The sequence below is a fragment of the Poromitra crassiceps genome (genome assembly GCF_964638095.1).
Source record: "Poromitra crassiceps genome assembly, chromosome: 8".
Classification (NCBI taxonomy): domain Eukaryota; kingdom Metazoa; phylum Chordata; class Actinopteri; order Beryciformes; family Melamphaidae; genus Poromitra; species Poromitra crassiceps.
Genome location: NC_139629.1, coordinates 57,874,544 through 57,894,173, shown reverse-complemented (window position 1 = coordinate 57,894,173; position 19,630 = coordinate 57,874,544). Strand labels below are relative to the sequence as shown.

General features: G+C 45.4%; 1 protein-coding gene across 1 annotated transcript; it reads right to left on the bottom strand.

Annotated features, from left to right (window-relative positions):
* Positions 1–919: 919 nt before the first annotated feature.
* Positions 920–14,672, bottom strand: LOC310780816 (transient receptor potential cation channel subfamily M member 7-like; the record flags this gene model as incomplete). The annotated part of the gene is made up of 9 exons (XM_083641315.1): positions 920–925; positions 1,279–1,413; positions 2,714–2,854; positions 2,945–2,998; positions 5,856–5,990; positions 6,655–6,665; positions 10,379–10,499; positions 13,153–13,276; positions 14,665–14,672. The coding sequence occupies 9 exons, from the start codon at positions 14,670–14,672 to the stop codon at positions 920–922; spliced, it is 735 nt and encodes a 244-aa protein (XP_083497441.1).
* Between the last annotated feature and the right edge of the window lie 4,958 nt (positions 14,673–19,630).

The window sequence follows — 19,630 nt, the reverse complement described above, 5'->3', positions numbered from 1 at the left end:
AGATATGCTCCAGATATGAAATTGTAAAATGTTGTGGTCGGAGAGTATCCAACCCAGATTTCCTCATATATGGGTCATAATTTGACATATCCTGGCAAGACTAACTCCGGATTCTGGGGTATTTCGCGCAGTGCTCTGTCTCTGCTGCGATAGTTTCTCCACACGATTAGCCGCCAGAAAAGAAAACCAAAGCCAAACCATTCTCATGAGAATGGTTTGGCTTTTCGGTGTCGCGCTGGGAGCCGGCGCACAAGGCGGAGCGCTCCGAAAATAGACTGGGTGCAGCAGCGCACTTTGAAACGCGCAGCAGAAAGCCTAGAATCGGACGCAGCTTTTCATCCCAGCTCACAACCGAAACCCCAGAAACGCAGACGAACTCAGCGAGCCCGATCCAGACTCCCCCGACGAGCGGCCGCCATCCGAACGTGGATCCGCAGGCAGCAGAGCCTGCCATAGCAGGCAGCAGAGACTCGCCTGACACACGCAGCAGAGCGAGCAGAGCAACCAGAGACACTCCCACGGAGGAGGAGTTTGGAGTTGAGGGGGGTGGGGGTGCTGTTTTATTTAGGGAAATTACTGTTCAGAGGTTTCAGGTCAGAAAATATTAGCTTCAGAGTCAGTGATTTGCTTGAAATGCTTCATTTCACAAAAGGCTCATTATCTCAGCTTCTAGATGGAAACGTCTGTTTTTGGTGAAATCAACCTATCTTCTCCGGCTGATAACTAAAGAACGGAAAATGATATCAATAAACTTTTTTTTGCTGATGATAGAAGAGAGTCTCATCGTTCTTTGGGCGTGTTCGGTGTTTACATAGTAATATCACACAATATTCTGTGGGCCTCGAGAAATCACTGAAAACGCTCTGAAACTCTGGCACTGGGAGCATCCGTTTTCCAAAAGTGGCTGGCACTCAATGAGTTAAAACTGCACAATTTACTTCGAACAGATAATTAATCACGATGATCCGATGGAGAAGGCTCAGACGTCGATGGGGGTCGACCCATCACCATGGTCGATGCCATCGTCCATCGTGCCAACCCTATACTGAACCCCAAATTGCTCCCGATGGTTGTGCCAGCACCCTGTGTGTGTGAATGGGTGAATGTCGGCATGTGTTGTAAAGCACTTTGAGTGGTTGGTAGACTAGAAAAGCGCTATAAATGCAGTCCAGTTACTATTTAGTTATGATTTTTTCTCTTTGGCATTAGCTCTTCAACTGAGGGATGGCGCAGTCTTCCAACTGCTTTGTTGCTTTTAATTGAATTACAGGAGGTTACCTTGGGTTTGTATGGCTGTGCGGTCTTGATGAAGTGGTTGTGCCTGGTCTTCTCCTTCTTGTCAGCCTGGATGCTGAAGGACTCGTGACTTTTCCTCAAATGAGATCCAGGACCTGCTGTGTGGCGCCCCGACCTCTGTGCAGGACACAGAAATACATGTTCATATTTTGAATCCACTGAATTAAATTAGAAGTTAACATACAATGGAATCAATAACAACAAAGATGGTGTCTGAAATTACACATTGTAGCCATTTTTAGTTACAACTGGAATGACCGCACCGTGGATATATGCCTCCGCCAACAAGTGAGCAGTCGACATCCATGTCTGTCTTGACTTTGACATTTGAGCCATATGTGAAGAAATTCCGTCAAGGCGTTACTGAGATATTGCGTTAACCAGCTGGAAAATGGTGTTTGTGAGGTCACAGTAACCTTGACCTTTGACCACCAAAATGTAATCAGTTCATCCTTGAGTCAAGTGGACATTTGAGCCAAATTCAAACACATTTTATGAAGGCGTTAACGAGCTACAGTATGGCGTGCGTGAGGCCACAGTGACCTTGAACTTTTACCTTTAATCAGTTCATCCTTGACCTTTGCCCACCAAAATCGAATCAGTTCATCCTTGAGTCAAGTGGACGTTTCAGCCAAATTTGATGAAATTCCGTCAAGGCGTTCCTCAGATATCGTGTTAACGAACATCGGACGGACGTAAGGACAACCCGAAACCATAATGCCTCCTGCCTGGCTATCGCTAGGAATAAAAACAACACCAAAATGTGTTTTTTCCCCATTGCATTTGTACTTAATTGATCACCATGTCAGTGCCCATGTTGAAGTGCTATGTGGACTTTGTTTGTTTCAAGTTCTGTGTCCGGCCACAGCTATGCCGGTTTACGTGCGATCGGGGTGAAACCTTCAGGGTGTGTAAAGGGCACCCGTGTGGGTGACCTAACGGAGCCGGATTTTATGATTAGGCTAATTAGCTAATGATGTGATGTCACCAGTGATGTCATCAGTGATGATGTCAAACGTGATGTCATAAGGGCGCACACGCACACACAAGGAGGCATTGTGAATGTGACAAGACTGATCAGTGAGGTCACACACACACACAAGGAGGCATTGTGACAAGACTGATCAGTGATGTCATAGGGGGCACACACACACACTGATGTCATCAGTGAAATCATAATGGAGCACACACACACACGGAGGCATTGTGACATCACTGATGCAATAACATTAGTGAGCAACACACACAAGGAGGCATTGTGACATCACTGATGCAATAACATTTAGTGAGCAATACACACACACCCACGCGTGCGCCAATAAGGCTAGTTTATCAAAAATGTCCCAATACACTGGCCCCTAGTTTGAGTGTGCTGAGCCACCAGCAGGCTCCAGCAACTGCAACAGTTTGATCTTACCCTACTGTTGCCATGGAGATTGTTGTAGATGATCCGAAATCGTTTCCTAGTGTAGTTGCACCTGTAAGTCCCACCCATCAGGAACTCGATGACCAGACCCACATCGATCAAAGTGATCTTATAGTTTGGGGGCAGGTTACCCTGCGAGAAGTTACAGCAAAGATATGAGCAACTCAACTCTGGTCAACATCTGCTATCAATCGAAGAAATGTTGAATGGGACTGACTCTACCTGTTTAACGTCCCGGACCAGGTGGAGGAGAGTTGGATTGTTGGAGGGTTGTTTCTAAAATAGAGGAAAGGCAGACAAGACTATAATTCCCATTCTTCGCATTTGTGTATTATAGCGTCATACAAAGCTCTGTGTCCATCTCTGTGTATGTGTGTGCACATGTATACTGTAGGGGTGCTCCGATCTGAACCGATTCCGATTGCTGGGGTCACGATCTGATTCCAGAATCGATTCTCGATTCCAACGATTCTCGATTCCAACGATTCTCGACTCCAGAATCTACAATCGATTCTCAATTATGTTGTTTTATATTGCAATAACACACAAAGGCAAAATCGAAGACAAGAATTCTAATTTATTCAGGCTGAACTTCAAGTTCAACTTCTGAAGTAGTCAGGCCCTAAAATTCATTTAGCAAACTAGGGGGGAATTCCCCCCTTATGTTCTTCAGATAGGGGGGATTTATAGACTTTGGGGGGGATCTGTAGACTTTGGGAGGAATTTATAGACTTTGGGGGGGGGGGAGACATGACCTCGAGTATAATACCGCATTCATGACAACTCGGACCGTCGGAGGTTTCATCTCGGAACCTCCGCCCCTGGCATATTTGCGTTCAAGCTGCACTTCCCTGTCAGAGGGAAAACACAGGGAAAAACCAAGGTGGGTTCTGGGAAGTGTATTAATGCAACACTTTGGATGAGATGTGTGGATACATATGACGTCAACTCGGACAAAGCGGAGCTCTGAATGATACCCGAATTTCCAAGCTGTAATTCTGGCCTCGACGACCGTTCAATTCACTTTTGTCGAGTTGTCTTGAACGGGGTATAACTATGCATCTTATGTCCAAGAGGTGGTGGCAGTACACAAATTCCAAGTAAAAGTGCAAATACTCTACTACTGACTGCCCCAAAGGGAATACAAAGTGCTCACACTGGCATTATTAGTGCCATGCTTTACCCACAGAACCACACAGGAGAGGTGAAGGAAGATAAAGGAGTTCTCTCATCTCTAATGTGTGATTTGACCTTTCTTTTTTAATTCTTGTGTGCTTGTTTATAATTGTTTTGCCTTATTATACCTTTGGTCTTTGGTGTAATTATTCTGGTGTACAAGAACTTAAGAAAGGTGCTATACAAATCGTTTTTTATTTTATTATATTATCATAATACTGATGTGGTGGACGTATCCCACAGTGTAACATCGTAAGGCAGGCTGATGACAGTGGGCAGACACTGACAGTGTTCTGAATGAACACCTGCATCAGGTAGACAAAAGTGCCCTGCATGCATCCAGTGAAAATCACTGACCAAAGACTACTAACGTTAGACACACTGGGTGTTGTTGAGTATATCCAGCTAACGTTAGCTGCTTTTAGTTTGATAAAGGAAGCACAGATTGTTGAAACCTTAGCCGCATATTCACATAGCTGCTAACTTATAAATGGTCTACCAGACAGCATGCATAATGATAGCCAGATTTTTTTTTTTAAGATTGCGAGCGGCTAGCCGCTATCACTGTGTTGTCATATACGCTGTAGTCTCGGCTCCCAGACGTTTGGTGAGCTGCGCCACCAAACGGCTGGGAATTTCACTGTCAGAAATTGTTTGTCCGAGCCGGGCGAGAACCGCCGGCAGCAGACACGCCTACATTTATTATTAGAATTTTATTTGGTAGCGGCAATGCCATTTATCATAGTCCTAACACAGAGCATGAAGCTGATATGCTCCAAACAAAATTTATAGCTGTGGTTTATTTTACAATCATTTTTCCTACCGGAAGTGGTCCGCTTGATACTGTGAACTTGTGTGAAGTCATCAGCAGCCAGCAGGCTCTGTAACGTTAGCCTCGGGAGTCGGGTTTATCGCTGGGGGAAAAAACCTCTAGCCGCCGGGGCCGGATGAAACACGTCCTATTAACAGGTTATGTTTGTTTCTACGTGATTAATATGTTTCTCCGCAAATGCGACGATGTTTTGCGAGACACCGGTTCTGCATGAGATCTGCCCCCAGAAAGCAGGCCCGCCCACAACACTCATGATTGGTTCTCCGATGCAAGGCTTCCAACAGCGCCACCTAACGTTATGCAAAGATTTAAGTAGTAATATTCTCAGTCTTACAGGAGTGAAACGGATTAAGACTGAGGGCTGAGTCTATATACGCTGTAACGTTGTCGTTGCTAATGCTAACATCGCTACCGCTAGCCATCGACAGTAAAGCTAACTAGCGATCTCATTCACGCCACTGATGCCAGCCAGCTAACACTAGCTAGCACTATTGTCTGCTGCAACTGTAGCTTTGTCTCCCGTGTACAAAACCATCGTCTGACACATTTTAATTCCATCTGTTTATGTGACTCTTCATAACAGCCAGCTAGCCAGCCAGCTTGTGGCTCTGTGTTTACAGAACAGCAAAGCCGAGAGCCCTTCCGCTCTTCCTATGACGAGTGGATCACATGCTTTTTTTAAACGGACACCGCAGTGCAGTGCTGCCTTCATGTGCAAAAAGACAATCGAAAAGACAATCAGAGCATTAAAAATGAGACATTGCTGCCTGCAATACGAAGAAGAATCGATTCTAGGGAGTTGGGAATCGATCCAGGAATTGCGGCATTAAGAATGGCGATCCTTTCAATAATCAATTTTTTTAAGCACCCCTATAGGCTACTGTATACTGTATGTGTGTGCTTTTGTGTGTGTTTGCAAGTGTCTGAATATGTTGGTCAACAACATTTCCTCCCAAATGTATTATTTTTTGTGTAGCAACATGCAAAGGCCTCTGAAACACCAAACCATGGCCCAGAAAATGCCCCACTGAAACCAAAACAAATATATTTATTTTAGAAAATCTGCATCTAAGCCTACCTCACCTATTCAATGGCATGTGTGTGTGTGTACGTTTATAGACTAACCGTGTTGTAGAGCTCCTCCAGACGATTGATTGTGAGGAAGCGGTGCATGCTCACACCATTTTCTATAAGCAACTTGACAAAGTCCACTCTGTCCATCACTAGTGCATCCAGCATTGCCTGCTCCAGCGAGCCAACCTATACATACACAAACAAAAATAATCAAGTTATAACGCAGCATTATTTATTTCTATCAAATCGTTATGATTGAGAAAGATGATAGGGGAGGAAAGAGCACCCAAAAAATGTGGCGAAAATGAAATAATGTAGGCAAAAAGAAACGAATAAATAAATATATTCTTCCTTTCCATTCACACAAGAGCCAGTTGTTCCAAATCTTAAAATCAACATAACCACTGAGGGCGGCTCTCGAAGACAACTCTAATCGGGTTCATGTTACAGTCAAGATGGTTTATCCTCAATAAGATGGTTTGGAATGGTCAGCTCATGGGAGCCAGTTTGTGCAGAGGCATCCATCCCAGCCTGGAAGCCCTGGTTACTAGGTGCAACGGGGATGAACAGTTCATGGCAGCCTGCCCAAGTCTGGTCCCCTGGCCCGTCGGGACTGCAGATTCTGGGCAAGTCTAAAAGGTTTGGGGGTGAATGTTAAGCTAAGCAAACATGAAAGGACAAATAACCGGCACTGACAACAAGTCGACCTTTCTGGTAGGGCAAAGAAACGTTGAGCCTTAAGCCATCGTCGGGGTAACAAGAATGGTGAAAAAAGGCAATTTAAATGGAAGGGCGAGCTTCATACGCCAACCAACAGGAGAGTAGATAAGATAAGACAGATAAGGTCCACCTGTGAATCGACTGCCGGACACAAGCATTCACAGATAGAAGGTGTGGTTACAACAGTAAGAAAACAACAACTAAACAAACATCAAATAACATCACAAAACCCAAAAGGCAATAAATATTAAAAAGAGACAGATATACAGAAGTCGCCACACATTAAGAACCTCTAATGAGGAAGAATACATAATAAAATGAATGTATGGGTTACACTAAATGTTACAAGAGAACTATGTGGGCTCAAACCATTCTGAGAAATCTGGGGTAGGATTAGTGAGAATAGCATAATTAAAGTAATAATTTAGGAGCTACATGTGACCAAGCTAAGCAGATATCCCTGCAAGCTGTGGCACACACAGACGCACACACACAAACCTACCAGGAGCTAAAAATGATCTCAGAGATCAAATTAATACTGGGTTTTGAAATAGATGACGGTTTGGCACCATATACCTGGGTAATATACCAATCAAATTTAATCCCCAAGATAAATACCTCCTGTCTCTTTCTCCCAGACTGCAGAGAGTAAGAGGGGTAGGACAGACCCCTTCTGTCTCTTTCTCCCAGACTGCAGAGAGTAAGAGGGGTAGGACAGACCCCTTCTGTCTCTTTCTCCCAGACTGCAGAGAGTAAGAGGGGTAGGACAGACCCCTTCTGTCTCTTTCTCCCAGACTGCAGAGAGTAAGAGGGGTAGGACAGACCCCTTCTGTCTCTTTCTCCCAGACTGCAGAGAGTAAGAGGGGTAGGACAGACCCCTTCTGTCTCTTTCTCCCAGACTGCAGAGAGTAAGAGGGGTAGGACAGACCCCTTCTGTCTCTTTCTCCCAGACTGCAGAGAGTAAGAGGGGTAGGACAGACCCCTTCTGTCTCTTTCTCCCAGACTGCAGAGAGTAAGAGGGGTAGGACAGACCCCTTCTGTCTCTTTCTCCCAGACTGCAGAGAGTAAGAGGGGTAGGACAGACCCCTTCTGTCTCTTTCTCCCAGACTGCAGAGAGTAAGAGGGGTAGGACAGACGCCTTCTGTCTCTTTCTCCCAGACTGGAGAGAGTAAGAGGGGTAGGACAGAGGCATGCAGTTAGGGGGGGAGACAGACTGACAGTGTTGGAATAATGAGGTCCTGTGAATGCTAGCAACATGATCTCCTCAGGAACACAAAAAGAAGGGCCCACAGGGGGGACTCTGTTCTCAAAACATATCTATATCGATATGAAAACATGACAAAGTCTCAAAATCTGAACCTTCTGACGCCAACAACCCTCTGTTGAATGATGGCATTGCAACATACTGTATGAAAAGATTGAAATTGTCTACTGACCTTTGAGCAATGCCCTCAGAATGGCCACATCTATGTCCTGGTGGTCCTCTGAGCTGATGTGAAACACAGTGATCTGTTTCCAGGGAAGAGCATAGCATACGACGTCATTACCTTTCCTCAGACAGCATCCTGTTTTTTTAAGCCTGTGATGTCGTGGCTTCAATGTATATGAACTAGCAGTACTAGGAACGGCAGAAAATTTCACTTAAATCTAAAGATTTAAAGATCTAAAAAGTATACCTTGTATGATACCTTGTATGTTTAATCTAAAGCTTTGGATATTTTAACACATCTGCTTGAAGAGTTTGACAGATAAAAAGACAGAAAAGAATTTAACTTGTGTAGGTCATCTGCAGTCCGGTTTCAAGGCCTCTCACTCCACTGAGACAGCTCTTCTTGCTGTCACAGAGGCCCTTCACACTGCTAAGGCCTCATCCCTCTCTTCTGTTCTTGTCCTCCTTGACCTGTCTGCTGCCTTCGATACAGTCAACCACCAAATCCTTCTTTCCACTCTGTCCGACCTCGGCATTTCAGGCTCTGCACTCTCCTGGTTTGCTTCTTACCTCTCTAACCGCTCATACCAGGTCTCATGGAGAGGGTCCCTCTCCAGATCCTGTCCTCTTACCACCGGTGTCCCCCAGGGCTCAGTCCTGGGCCCCTTACTTTTCCTTCTCTATATCAGATCTCTTGCCTATGTGATCTCTTCTCATGGCTTTTCTTATCACTGCTATGCTGATGACACCCAGCTTTTCCTTTCTTTCCCCCCCTCTGACACTCAAATCGAGGCTCGCATCTCTGCATGCCTCAAAGACATTGGCGACTGGATGTCTGCCCACCACCTCAAGCTCAACCTTGGTAAGACCGAGCTACTCTTCCTCCCAGGAAAAGACTGCCCTCTTGCAGATCTCTCCATCTCCATTGACAACACCACTGTACTCCCCTCCCAAACAGCCAAGAACCTCGGGGTGATCCTTGACAACCAGCTGTCTTGCTCTGCCAACATAGCTGCTACAGCGCGCTCCTGTAGGTTCTCTCTCTACAACATCCGCAAAATCCGTCCCTTTCTCACAAGAGAAGCGACTCAACTCCTGGTCCAGTCTCTTGTCTCCTCCCGCCTGGACTACTGCAACGTGCTTCTGGCCGGCCTACCTGCCACCGACATCCGACCGCTTCAGCTCATTCAGAACGCTGCAGCCCGTCTGATATTCAACCAACCCAAATTCTCTCACGTCACTCCCCTCTTCCAGGAGCTCCACTGGCTTCCCATCTCGGCCCGCATCAAATTCAAGACACTGGTACTGGCCTACAGGGCAGTACACCAGACAGCTCCCCGGTACCTGCAATCCATGGTCAGGTTCCAAACCTCTCACCGCTCCCTTCGCTCCTCCACCAGTGCAGGTCGCCTCGCCCCTCCTTCGCTACGGGGGCTCAAAAGTCGCTCATCCCGATCTCGACTCTTCTCGTCCCTGGCACCTCAATGGTGGAACGAGCTTCCACCTTCGGTCAGGACTGCTGAATCACTGCCGATCTTTCGGAAAAGACTAAAGACACACCTTTTCAGGCTCCATCTGGGCCCTTCTTGATCTAACCTCGTCTCTCTCTTTCCTTATATTAAAAAAAAAAAAAAAAACTAACCAACCTTGTACCACTAACCTAAACTTGTACCACTGTTCCTTCAGAAGCTGTAGTTGTCATAGACTGTGCTCCATAGTTGATTGTTCTATTGCAGACAAAAAATGTGTTATTGTAAGTCGCTTTGGATAAAAGCGTCTGCCAAATGACGTAATGTAACGTAATGTCATCATTCCTTAAAATACAGATCATTCAAACTACAATACAAACATTACAAATACAAACAACCTCAAACTGTATGTAAAAGCACAAAGGGGTGATAGTGAATAGTGTAACAGATTGGGCCTGAAAGAGATTATTTTCACTGTCCACTACCAGGTCTACCCAAACTTACTTATGGTAAATCTAAAGGTATTATTGGTTTCTGGCCAACATTTCCTCTCCAAAATTGAGTGACTTTGGAGCATTATTAACCCCCCCCTTCCACGTTTGTAATCTATTTACTTACGGTGCCTAAAGTGAATCTTGAATCTTTGATGATGTCATACAGTTCTAGACGGCTCGGCCTGGTGGCAGGGTCACCACTATAGTGATGTCATATATGACGATGATGTCATAAATCACTGTTACAGACAATGATTAGGTCATAAATCGATAAAAAAATAAATCAAAGTTAAAATCGATTTAACAATTAGCATTTTTTTACATCGTCCTAACTAATTAATTCGACTACGATTCAAAATCGATTTAACGTGCAGCCCTAGGAGTGAGTCTCCCTCCGCTTCCTGTAATCTACAATGACCTCGTGGGTCTTAGACATTCAGGGAGAGGTGGTTGTCCTGGTACCACTGTTCCAGGGCAATGCCCTGAGGGCATCCACCTCTTTCCTGTAAGCCGTCTCATAGCCATTGGAGATCAGCCCCACAACCGCTGTGTCATCCGCAAACTTCACAATGGTGTTTGAAGTCTGTGTGGCCACGCAGTCGTGGGTGTAAAGGTCATACCAGAAGGGGCTGGAGACACAGCCCTGCGGCGCTCCTATGCTGATGGTCAGTGGGGAGGAGGTGCGGTTATCCACTTTCACCATCTGGTGGCGGTCTGTCAGAAAGTCCTGGATCCAGCCACACAGTGCAGTGTTCAGGCCCAGATCCTTGAGGTTGCTGACCAACCTGGAGGGCACTATGGTGTTGAACGCTGAGCTGTAGTCCACAATCAGCATTCTCACATAGATGTCCCTCCCCTCCAGGTGTGAGAGGGCGGTGTGGAGCACATGGGGTCTGCTGTGCTCCTGTTAGGGCGGTATGCAAATTGTAGGGGGTCGTGGTTCGGGGGCAGTGTGGGGCGGATGTGTGACATGACCAGCTTCTCTAGGCACTTGCTGGCTATGTGTGAGGGCTATGGGGCACCAGGCATTGAGGCTGGTCACCTTCTGCTGTTTGGGAATGGGATGATGGTAGCACATTTGAAGCAGGAGGGGACAGTCCGGAGGGAGAGGGACCGGTTGAAAATGTCTTTGAATACCCCCAGACATACCCGCCAGCTGCTGGGCGCAGACCTTGAGGACGTGTCCGGGGATGTCGCCCGGAAGTGTTGGGGTGTGACGGGAGGGGAGAGCGGGGGGGGGGGGGGGGGTCTTGCAGCAGGGCACCGTGGGTCGGGTGGGGGTTTGGTGGGTAAGAGTTTATCTGCTGTGTTTCAGTGTGGAGCGGCCGTTGTTTCTCCCATAAAGAAGAGTTTCTACTGTATTATTTATAGATAATTCCATTTTATCCCCTGCACTCATATCCCCTGCAGGTATTATTTTTAAACGCGGCTCTAAACGCGGGCTCCCTCTACTGAAAATTAATTCAGAGCAATAGAAGGAGGCCCAGCCCAAATATCTCCAGGCGGTTCCATTATGTTCATTATGCTCGGGTATTGCTGCCTTAACGTGACCACAGCTAACATGTTACAAAGTCCCAAAGCTTCAGCAAATGACACGCTTCATATGCAAATGATGGCAAGAAATAAGACTAATACTTGGGGATTCGATTGTTTTGTTTTGAAGGATGCTAAACTACCTGTTGTCATTTCTGCAATTCCCTTTTTGTGAGAAAGGAAAACATAATATTTTGTAACTAAGAGAACTCTGGTGGAGGCCCGTAGCGGTCCGGACTTGCTTCTTCCACTTTTGCTGTAAATTGCTTAATTGGTTAATAAAGTCCAGAAATTGAAGTGAGGGCAAATAAATTAGGACTGGTAGAATGAACTGCACTCAGTCCAAGTGATTACACCAGAGAGATCTCTGCTCTACTCCGAATTCCAGCGCAAGCCAGCATAAAGAAGAAACTCCAACAATGACTGCGTTTACATGGACTTGAGTATCCCGGTTATGAGGCTTATCCTGGTTTTGATGATATTCGGGATATGGCGTTTACATGGAAGAGAGAGAAAGCAGGTTACTCATATCCCTGTATACATGATAAGTAGTAGTATCCTGGTTACTGATCACTGCATGCTATTTGCGCAGGCGCCTGTGATCGTTACAATACAAACCGGGGTCATTATTAATATAATTTTTTGCTTATATTGGGTGCGTGTGACGTGACGTCATTCACCTTTTTTGGGCAAAGACGTGGGATTCCCTTGGATTCCGTCTTCATGGTGGAGTGTCCCTGTTTGCACGCAGCGCGCGGCTTTGGCTTTAATTTGAGTCACAACACCTTCGTCCTGTAGTCTGTATACTACAGACTTGAATAGGGCAGCATTTTGATGCTTTCTCCTATCTAAGCTGCCAAGCATTTGATTATTTCATCACCGAAATACAAAACTCGGCAAAACTCTCCTCATCGCTTCAGAAGTGAGACTTTTAAGTCGAATTGCACTGACATTTGCGCGTGAGTATTTCCAGGTAAAACGATTAGGTATGTGCGGGACCTACAGCAGCGAGGTTAGAGAAGAAAATGCCTGGAGTCTGACGGCGGTCTGATGAGGAAGTAGCCTAATCGTGCGGCACTTCTATACTTTCTAATACTGGACGAAATTCTGATAGTGAAACGGGTCATTTTGCGGAAGCTGTGTTGTGTACGGTAGCCCCTCGCGTTGGAGGGTGTTCACGGTGTGTTTCGCGTTGTTTGGAGATGAACTGAACTGAAGCCGCGCCTGCGCAGGAAGTCTGCTGCGGTCAAAAAGCAGGATAAGGTGTATACATGCAGCAGTATCCCGGGTTCTTTCGGAGTACTCCACCTCGCATAACCGGCTTTCTCAAAACCGGGATAAGGGCTTATCCAGCTTTCTGAAACCGGGATATGATGTTTACATGCGCAAACACAAAAACGGGATACTCCAAAACCCCGACAGTAACCGGGATACTCAAGTCCATGTAAACGCAGTCAATGACAAAGTGAAAAGGGGAGTAAAGCTCACCAAATCGTGACGCCAATCGCAGGAAATTGGCTGGAGCTAGCGAAACTCCTGAGGAGTCCGATGAAGCTGTGTTTGAAGGTGACTCCAGCCCATCAACATCCAGCACTCAGGGTTCCTCACCTGCCCCAACTACTTTTCTAATCTAAGACCTAAATCTGAATGCTAATGGTAGAATTAAAGCCTGGTGGTCAAAATGTGAATGGACACAAGCGTACCAGTTCTTTGCTCTTCATGCACTCCATCAGAGTCTGGAAGAGATGGATGGCATCGCTGTGGCTGAAGTTGAAGGTTTTCTTGATGGTTGCGATGATGTCAGCCTCCACACCATCAGGAATACCTCTATAGAGGATCACAACAAGGTTACAGTCACACTCACACTCTGTGCCACACTGTTGAAGCACACACAGAGCTATAGAGTGGTGTAGGGTGATCACTGTTGAAGCACACACAGAGCTATAGAGTGGTGTAGGGTGATCACTGTTGAAGCACACACAGAGCTATAGAGTGGTGTAGGGTGATCACTGTTGAAGCACACACAGAGCTATAGAGTGGTGTAGGGTGATCACTGTTGAAGCACACACAGAGCTATAGAGTGGTGTAGGGTGATCACTGTTGAAGCACACACAGAGCTATAGAGTGGTGTAGGGTGATCACTGTTGAAGCACACACAGAGCTATAGAGTGGTGTAGGGTGATCACTGTTGAAGCACACACAGAGCTATAGAGTGGTGTAGGGTGATCATTGTTGAAGCACACACAGAGCTATAGAGTGGTGTAGGGTGATCACTGTTGAAGCACACACAGAGCTATAGAGTGGTGTAGGGTGATCACTGTTGAAGCACACACAGAGCTATAGAGTGGTGTAGGGTGATCACTGGTGAAGCACACACAGAGCTATAGAGTGGTGTAGGGTGATCACTGGTGAAGCACACACAGAGCTATAGAGTGGTGTAGGGTGATTTGTCACACTGGTGAAGCACACACAGAGCTATGGAGTGGTGTAGGGTGATTTGTATAGTCTACTCAAGGCCGACCGACTGTAGGTGTTAAGAGATGATTGTGTAACTGGAAGATGTCCACAGAACAGTATGTCTTGCAGTGTCCCTGTGTGTGCACCAGGCTACCTACCCTACTGTGGTACCCTACTACCCTGCTGTGCACTGTATGTAAGGTGCTGTAAGATGTCACATACCTGCACAAATTATCGAGATTACTGGCTTACTTTACTTTGGCTTAACTCTGGCTTGTTGGTCTTATGACAGTGATTCACTTCTAGGTTGGTTATACACCTAACATGCTTGTTGCAGGTTATGTTCAGGCTATCAGGAACAAACAAATAATTAGGACCGCACCGCGGATATATGCCTCCACCAACAAGTGAGCAGTCGACATCCATGTCAGTCCAGACTTTGACGTTTGAGCCAAATGTGAAGAATTTCCGTCAAGGCGTTACTGAGATATGCTATTACCGAGCTTGAAAATGGCATTTGTGAGGTCACAGTGACCTTGACCTTTGACCACCAAAATATAATCACTTCATCCTTGAGTCCAAGTGGACGTTTGAGACAAATTGGAAAAGATTCCATCAAGGCATTTCCTGAGATATCGCGTTAACGAACGACGGACGGACGTATGTGCGGACGGACAGACAAAACCGAAACCATAATGCCTCCGGCCTGGCTATGTTAGTTATCAATTTGTTGGATACTTCCCACTTCTACAATCTACTTATACATGTTGGAAGTGTTATTTTTCTTTTACAAACACAACCCTTTCATGTGAAGGCACTCATCGCTGGTTTGGAAAACCCTGGGTTAACAGAGTGAGTTGATAACCATGAGAGCAGTTAGCCAGCATAGCCAGCTATTACAAAGATACCCTGACTATATTGAACTTGCTTTGTCAAACAGGCCCCCAAAGCTCTGAGTGGAAGGATAAACGCACCAGCTACATTCAATCATTTGAATATTCATCACTGGCCTGTCTCAGACTCTCAGGGTTAGGTTAGGGTTAGCCCAACAAATAAACAAACTACAAATCATACAGAATAAAGCAATAAGACTACTACTACTACTTAGAGCCCGACCGATATTATCGGCCGATATTGGCGATTACCGATATATCGTTATCGGTAATATTTGGCGCCGATTTTTTTTAAATATATATATATATATATATATATATATAAGTTATAGACAGCATGGACAGCATGTTGTGTATATTTGATATTTTTTCTTAACTATTTGTTCTATTGTGTTTTTGTATTTCTAGTTATTTATAATTATTAAATTCCCAGTTAAGTTTACTGTTTCATTGCATTGAGTTTATTAATAAGCTGTAAAATATCCTGCCTACATCACATATTTCAATTCATGTCAACTCAATCATATCTTTGTCAAGTGTTTGATATTTGAGGGTTGTGATGTGGTGCCTCCTCTGGTCGTTAAGGGCGCCTGTTCGGAGGGAGGGGAACTCGTTGGAATAGCGTGATCCTCCCACGTGCTATGTCCTACCGGTGAAGCTTCCCCTGTCAGGTGAAAAGAAGCGGCTGGCTAACTGCCCATGTGGAAGCATGGAGCCAGTTTTCGGCTCTCCCCAGATCGGCAGAGGGTGGAGCAGCAACCAGGATAAATAAATAAAAAAGTAGCACTAATGGGGGATTAGCACTAATGGGGGATAAACATTTGATTAAAAAAAATAATAATAATAGGCCGATATTATCGGTATCGGAATTTTTTTACTCCCTAATATCGGTATCGGCCTCGGCCTCAAAAATCCAGTATCGGTCGGGCTCTACTACTACTACTACAGAAGTATGTGCTGAAACCACCTAGGCTGGGTTGTTGTGGGCGGGTCTTGAAATATTCTGAAGTAGCACAAATGTCATAATCTGATGAAGTCTGTGAGCAGATGATTTTGATCTGCACTCGGTCAGAAGAGAGACTTGTTTCAAAGCTTTTGACAGACTGGGTTGCGGTTGGGTTGTTCAAAGAAAAATCATGCCGGGACATAAATAGATCAAAAGAACCACCAGCGACTCACCCATCACAGCAATACTGGGAGGGGCAAGATGGACTACCCGAACACCACTATCTAGAACCCTGCAGTACATGCTTGATTCATTTCTATTTTTTCACGAGTGATTTCAAGCTTGTTTGACAGATTGTTTTGACAGTTTTAGCCTCCGCACACCCACCACTTCAGTCAAGTGTGTGTGTGTGTGTGTGTGTGTGTGTGTGTGTGTGTGTGTGTGTGTGTGTGTGTGGTATGTGTGTCCTACCCTCCCTCCTCGGTCTGCTTGTGGATGTAGGCCAGTATGTCAGCAGCGCGGCCGGTCCCCTCACACACCACCACTGGGACGGGAGGGCTCTCCTGAAGGTACTCCAGCACAGTCAGGATCACATTGGGACCCCCCTCAAAGATCAGGGCCACCACAGGAACACCCTGACCAATACCTGCAAGTACGGACACACACAGCCTGCTGCTTACAATTTGCTTTGATTATTCCTTTAAAGAGCATGGTGCCGGTTGGAGACCATATTGCATTAATATGTGGAATTGGTATTTAGACCAGCAGGGGACACTTATCCATTTCATATAACTAACACTTGTGATGTCACAGGGATGCAAACTAGTCACTTTTAGGTGACAGTCACATTTTTCAGCCCAAAATATGCAGACTTCTGAGTGGTATTATGTCTGCCCTGGTATCTGTCACCTTTTTTCACTCTCCATGACTTTGCATCCCAGTGTCAGCCCCAGCAGAACATTCTCCTCTTGTGATGTCACTCCTGTTGTTATGTCACACGCCCATTTATAAAATGCCACCTTTTCCTCCATATTTATACCCTGGGGGCCTGTGGGGCGGAATCTTTGTCTTTTTGGAGTATTTTCACTGTAATCATGAGCCCAAAATGTAAATTCAGATTTTTTTTAACCTGCACCATGCTCTTTAAAGTCCCTGGAAACCAAAATCCACAAAAACGTTCTAACTATGTTATTTAGGGTCTTATGTTAGTAATTGTGTGTCTCAGAAATTATGATACGGTACATTACTTTCAACCCAAAGCCTTAAAATCGACACTTTTCTACAAGGTCTGGATTTCCATTTCCTCATTGAAGAGAGCGGAGCGTGCGGTGCTAAAATGCAGGAGCTTATCACATCATAAGATTTAATCGAATCACACACACGCATGCACGCACGCGCGCACACACACACTGACACACACACAGTAGCGCTGTGCACTCACAGCGCAGCGGCGAGTGTGTTCACTGAGCAACGCGCGAACACACACACACACACACACAGAGTCCATCTCTCTTTCCTTCTCTCTCTCTCTCCTTCTCTCTCTCTCGCTCTCCGTTAACGGAGAGAGGTCTCCTCCTCCGAGAGAGAGAGAGAGAGAGAGAGGAAAATACCTGCTGCAGACAGACACGCCCACACAGTCGGCGGGAGAAAAAACACTCTAAAATGTAATTGATTCTCATGACTTTTGCCATGACTGTCAAACCTAAATTTATATACTTCGCGACGTTCATCATCGTTCAAATTTGGCTGCTGGCTTATTAACATAGGTTCCTGTGATGTGATGAACTCAAAATGCTAAATAATAATAAAATATTTCTGGTTTCCAGGGACTTTAAGGGTAAATCCCATTCATCCGAGTCCCACTTCCACCCTAGTGACAGTTTGTGGGAGGTTCAGATGATAATGTCCAGACAGCCGTTATCTGCCTTTGTCAGACCTCACAAAGATAAACTGACTGCACACACTGACTGACTGACTGAACCTTTAAATTTAAATCCATCTGTGTAATGCCATGATAATTCACTGGGTACAGTACAAGATGGCTGCCACAGAATTCTAATACACTTTAAATTGTACGAGTCAAATCATCATTCAATTTGTTGGTTGTTTGAGTGAGAAAGTCCCATGTGATTATTTTTGCTCCCTCCCCCCCTCCTCCCTTTCCCTGCTCTCTTCTCCCCCACTCTCCCTCCCCACCTCTTCCCTTTCCCTGTTCCCTCCCCACATCCTCCCTTTCCCTGCTCTCTTCTCCCCCACATCCCCCCTCTCTCCCTTCCCACCTCCTCCCTTTCCCTGCTCTTTCCTCCCCCACATTCCCCTGTTCCCTTGTTTTCACTGTCCCTTGAGACTATTCATGACCATATCGCCCAGCCACAGTATATTCTACCCGTTCTGCTCTCTCTCCTCTTCCCCCCCTTCCCCTGTTCCCTCCCCACCTGCTCCCTTTCCCTGCTGTCCCCTCCCTCACTCTCCCTGTCCCCTCCCCACCTCCTCCCTTTCTGTGCTCTCTCCTCCCACACACACCCCCCGCTCTCCCTCCCCACCTCCTTCCTTTCCCTGCTCTCCCCTCCCCCACATTCCCCTGTTCCCTCCCCAACTCCTCCCTTTCACTGTCCTCTCTTCCCCCACATTCCCTCCCCCTTTCTCCCTTTCTCTGTGTCTCTATCATATGATTGTTCAATCATGTTGTTATTATTAATACTACTGTAATTGTTACTGTTGTGTCAGCTATATTTAGCTAGACATATTCTCTGTGAAGTCCTCTGAGACATGCTTGTGAATTAGGGCTAAAATAAATAAACTTGACTTGACTTCTTTTGAGTTTACTGCACATTCCAAGTCTGACTTCCTGGATGAAATTCAACCCAACCCAAAATTCATCACAATACATTACTAGAAAAAGACCAGGACCAAATAACTGTAGTATTTGCATTGTATTGCAGTTTTTGGTATTTGTTTTAAACTGTGAATAAGCAGTTAACGCTAACCTGTGGTAAACCCAAGCAGTATGACAGCAATATTATGTGCCCCAGTTCTGACTGTCAATGATTGCTGCTGAATGAGTTTGCAGGAGAGTTAAAGCAATGTCATAACTGAAAGTTTTGGTCCGGCCAAGTTAACCTTTTGGTACAGTACGTGGATTCCATTCCAGTTCTTTCAATCTTTGAAATAAAACAGATAATCTATTATCTATATCATCATCATCAGTAGCCTATACTGTATAAATGGGAGCTTGGGCTCTGTCTGTCTGTTTGTTTCTCTGTCCCACTGTGATGTCATAAATCCCACTGTGACATTTCCGTGATGTCATAAATCCCACTGACATCATCAGTGATATCATAAATCCCAGTGATGTCATAAAGCCCACTGTGACATAATCAGTGATGCTGGTCTCATTGCCCACACAGCAGCCGAGCTGCGAATGTGAGCTGCAGGACGGGCGAGCCTAGGAATTGGGCGCACATAGCGCACGAGATCCTTAGTAAAAGGGAGCATGTGGGCTCTGTTCTGTTTCAATTTTTGTGATGATGTCATAGTGATGTCATAAGATCACTGATGATGTCATTAGTGATGTCATAAGACTGATGTCATCAGTGATGTCATAAGATGTGAAGTTGTGACATCATCAGTGATGTCATAAAGCTTGAGCCCGCACAGCGGCCGAGCCTAGGAATCTATCTATCTTATCATCATCATCATCATCAGTAGTTTATAAATGGGAGCTGGGACTCTGTTTCTCTGTCCCACTGTGATTAATTTGCGATTAATCGCGATAAACTATGGACAATCATGCGATTAATCGCGATTAAATATTTTAATCGATTGACAGCCCTAATATATATACATGTATACAGTATACAGTATATATATATATATATATATATA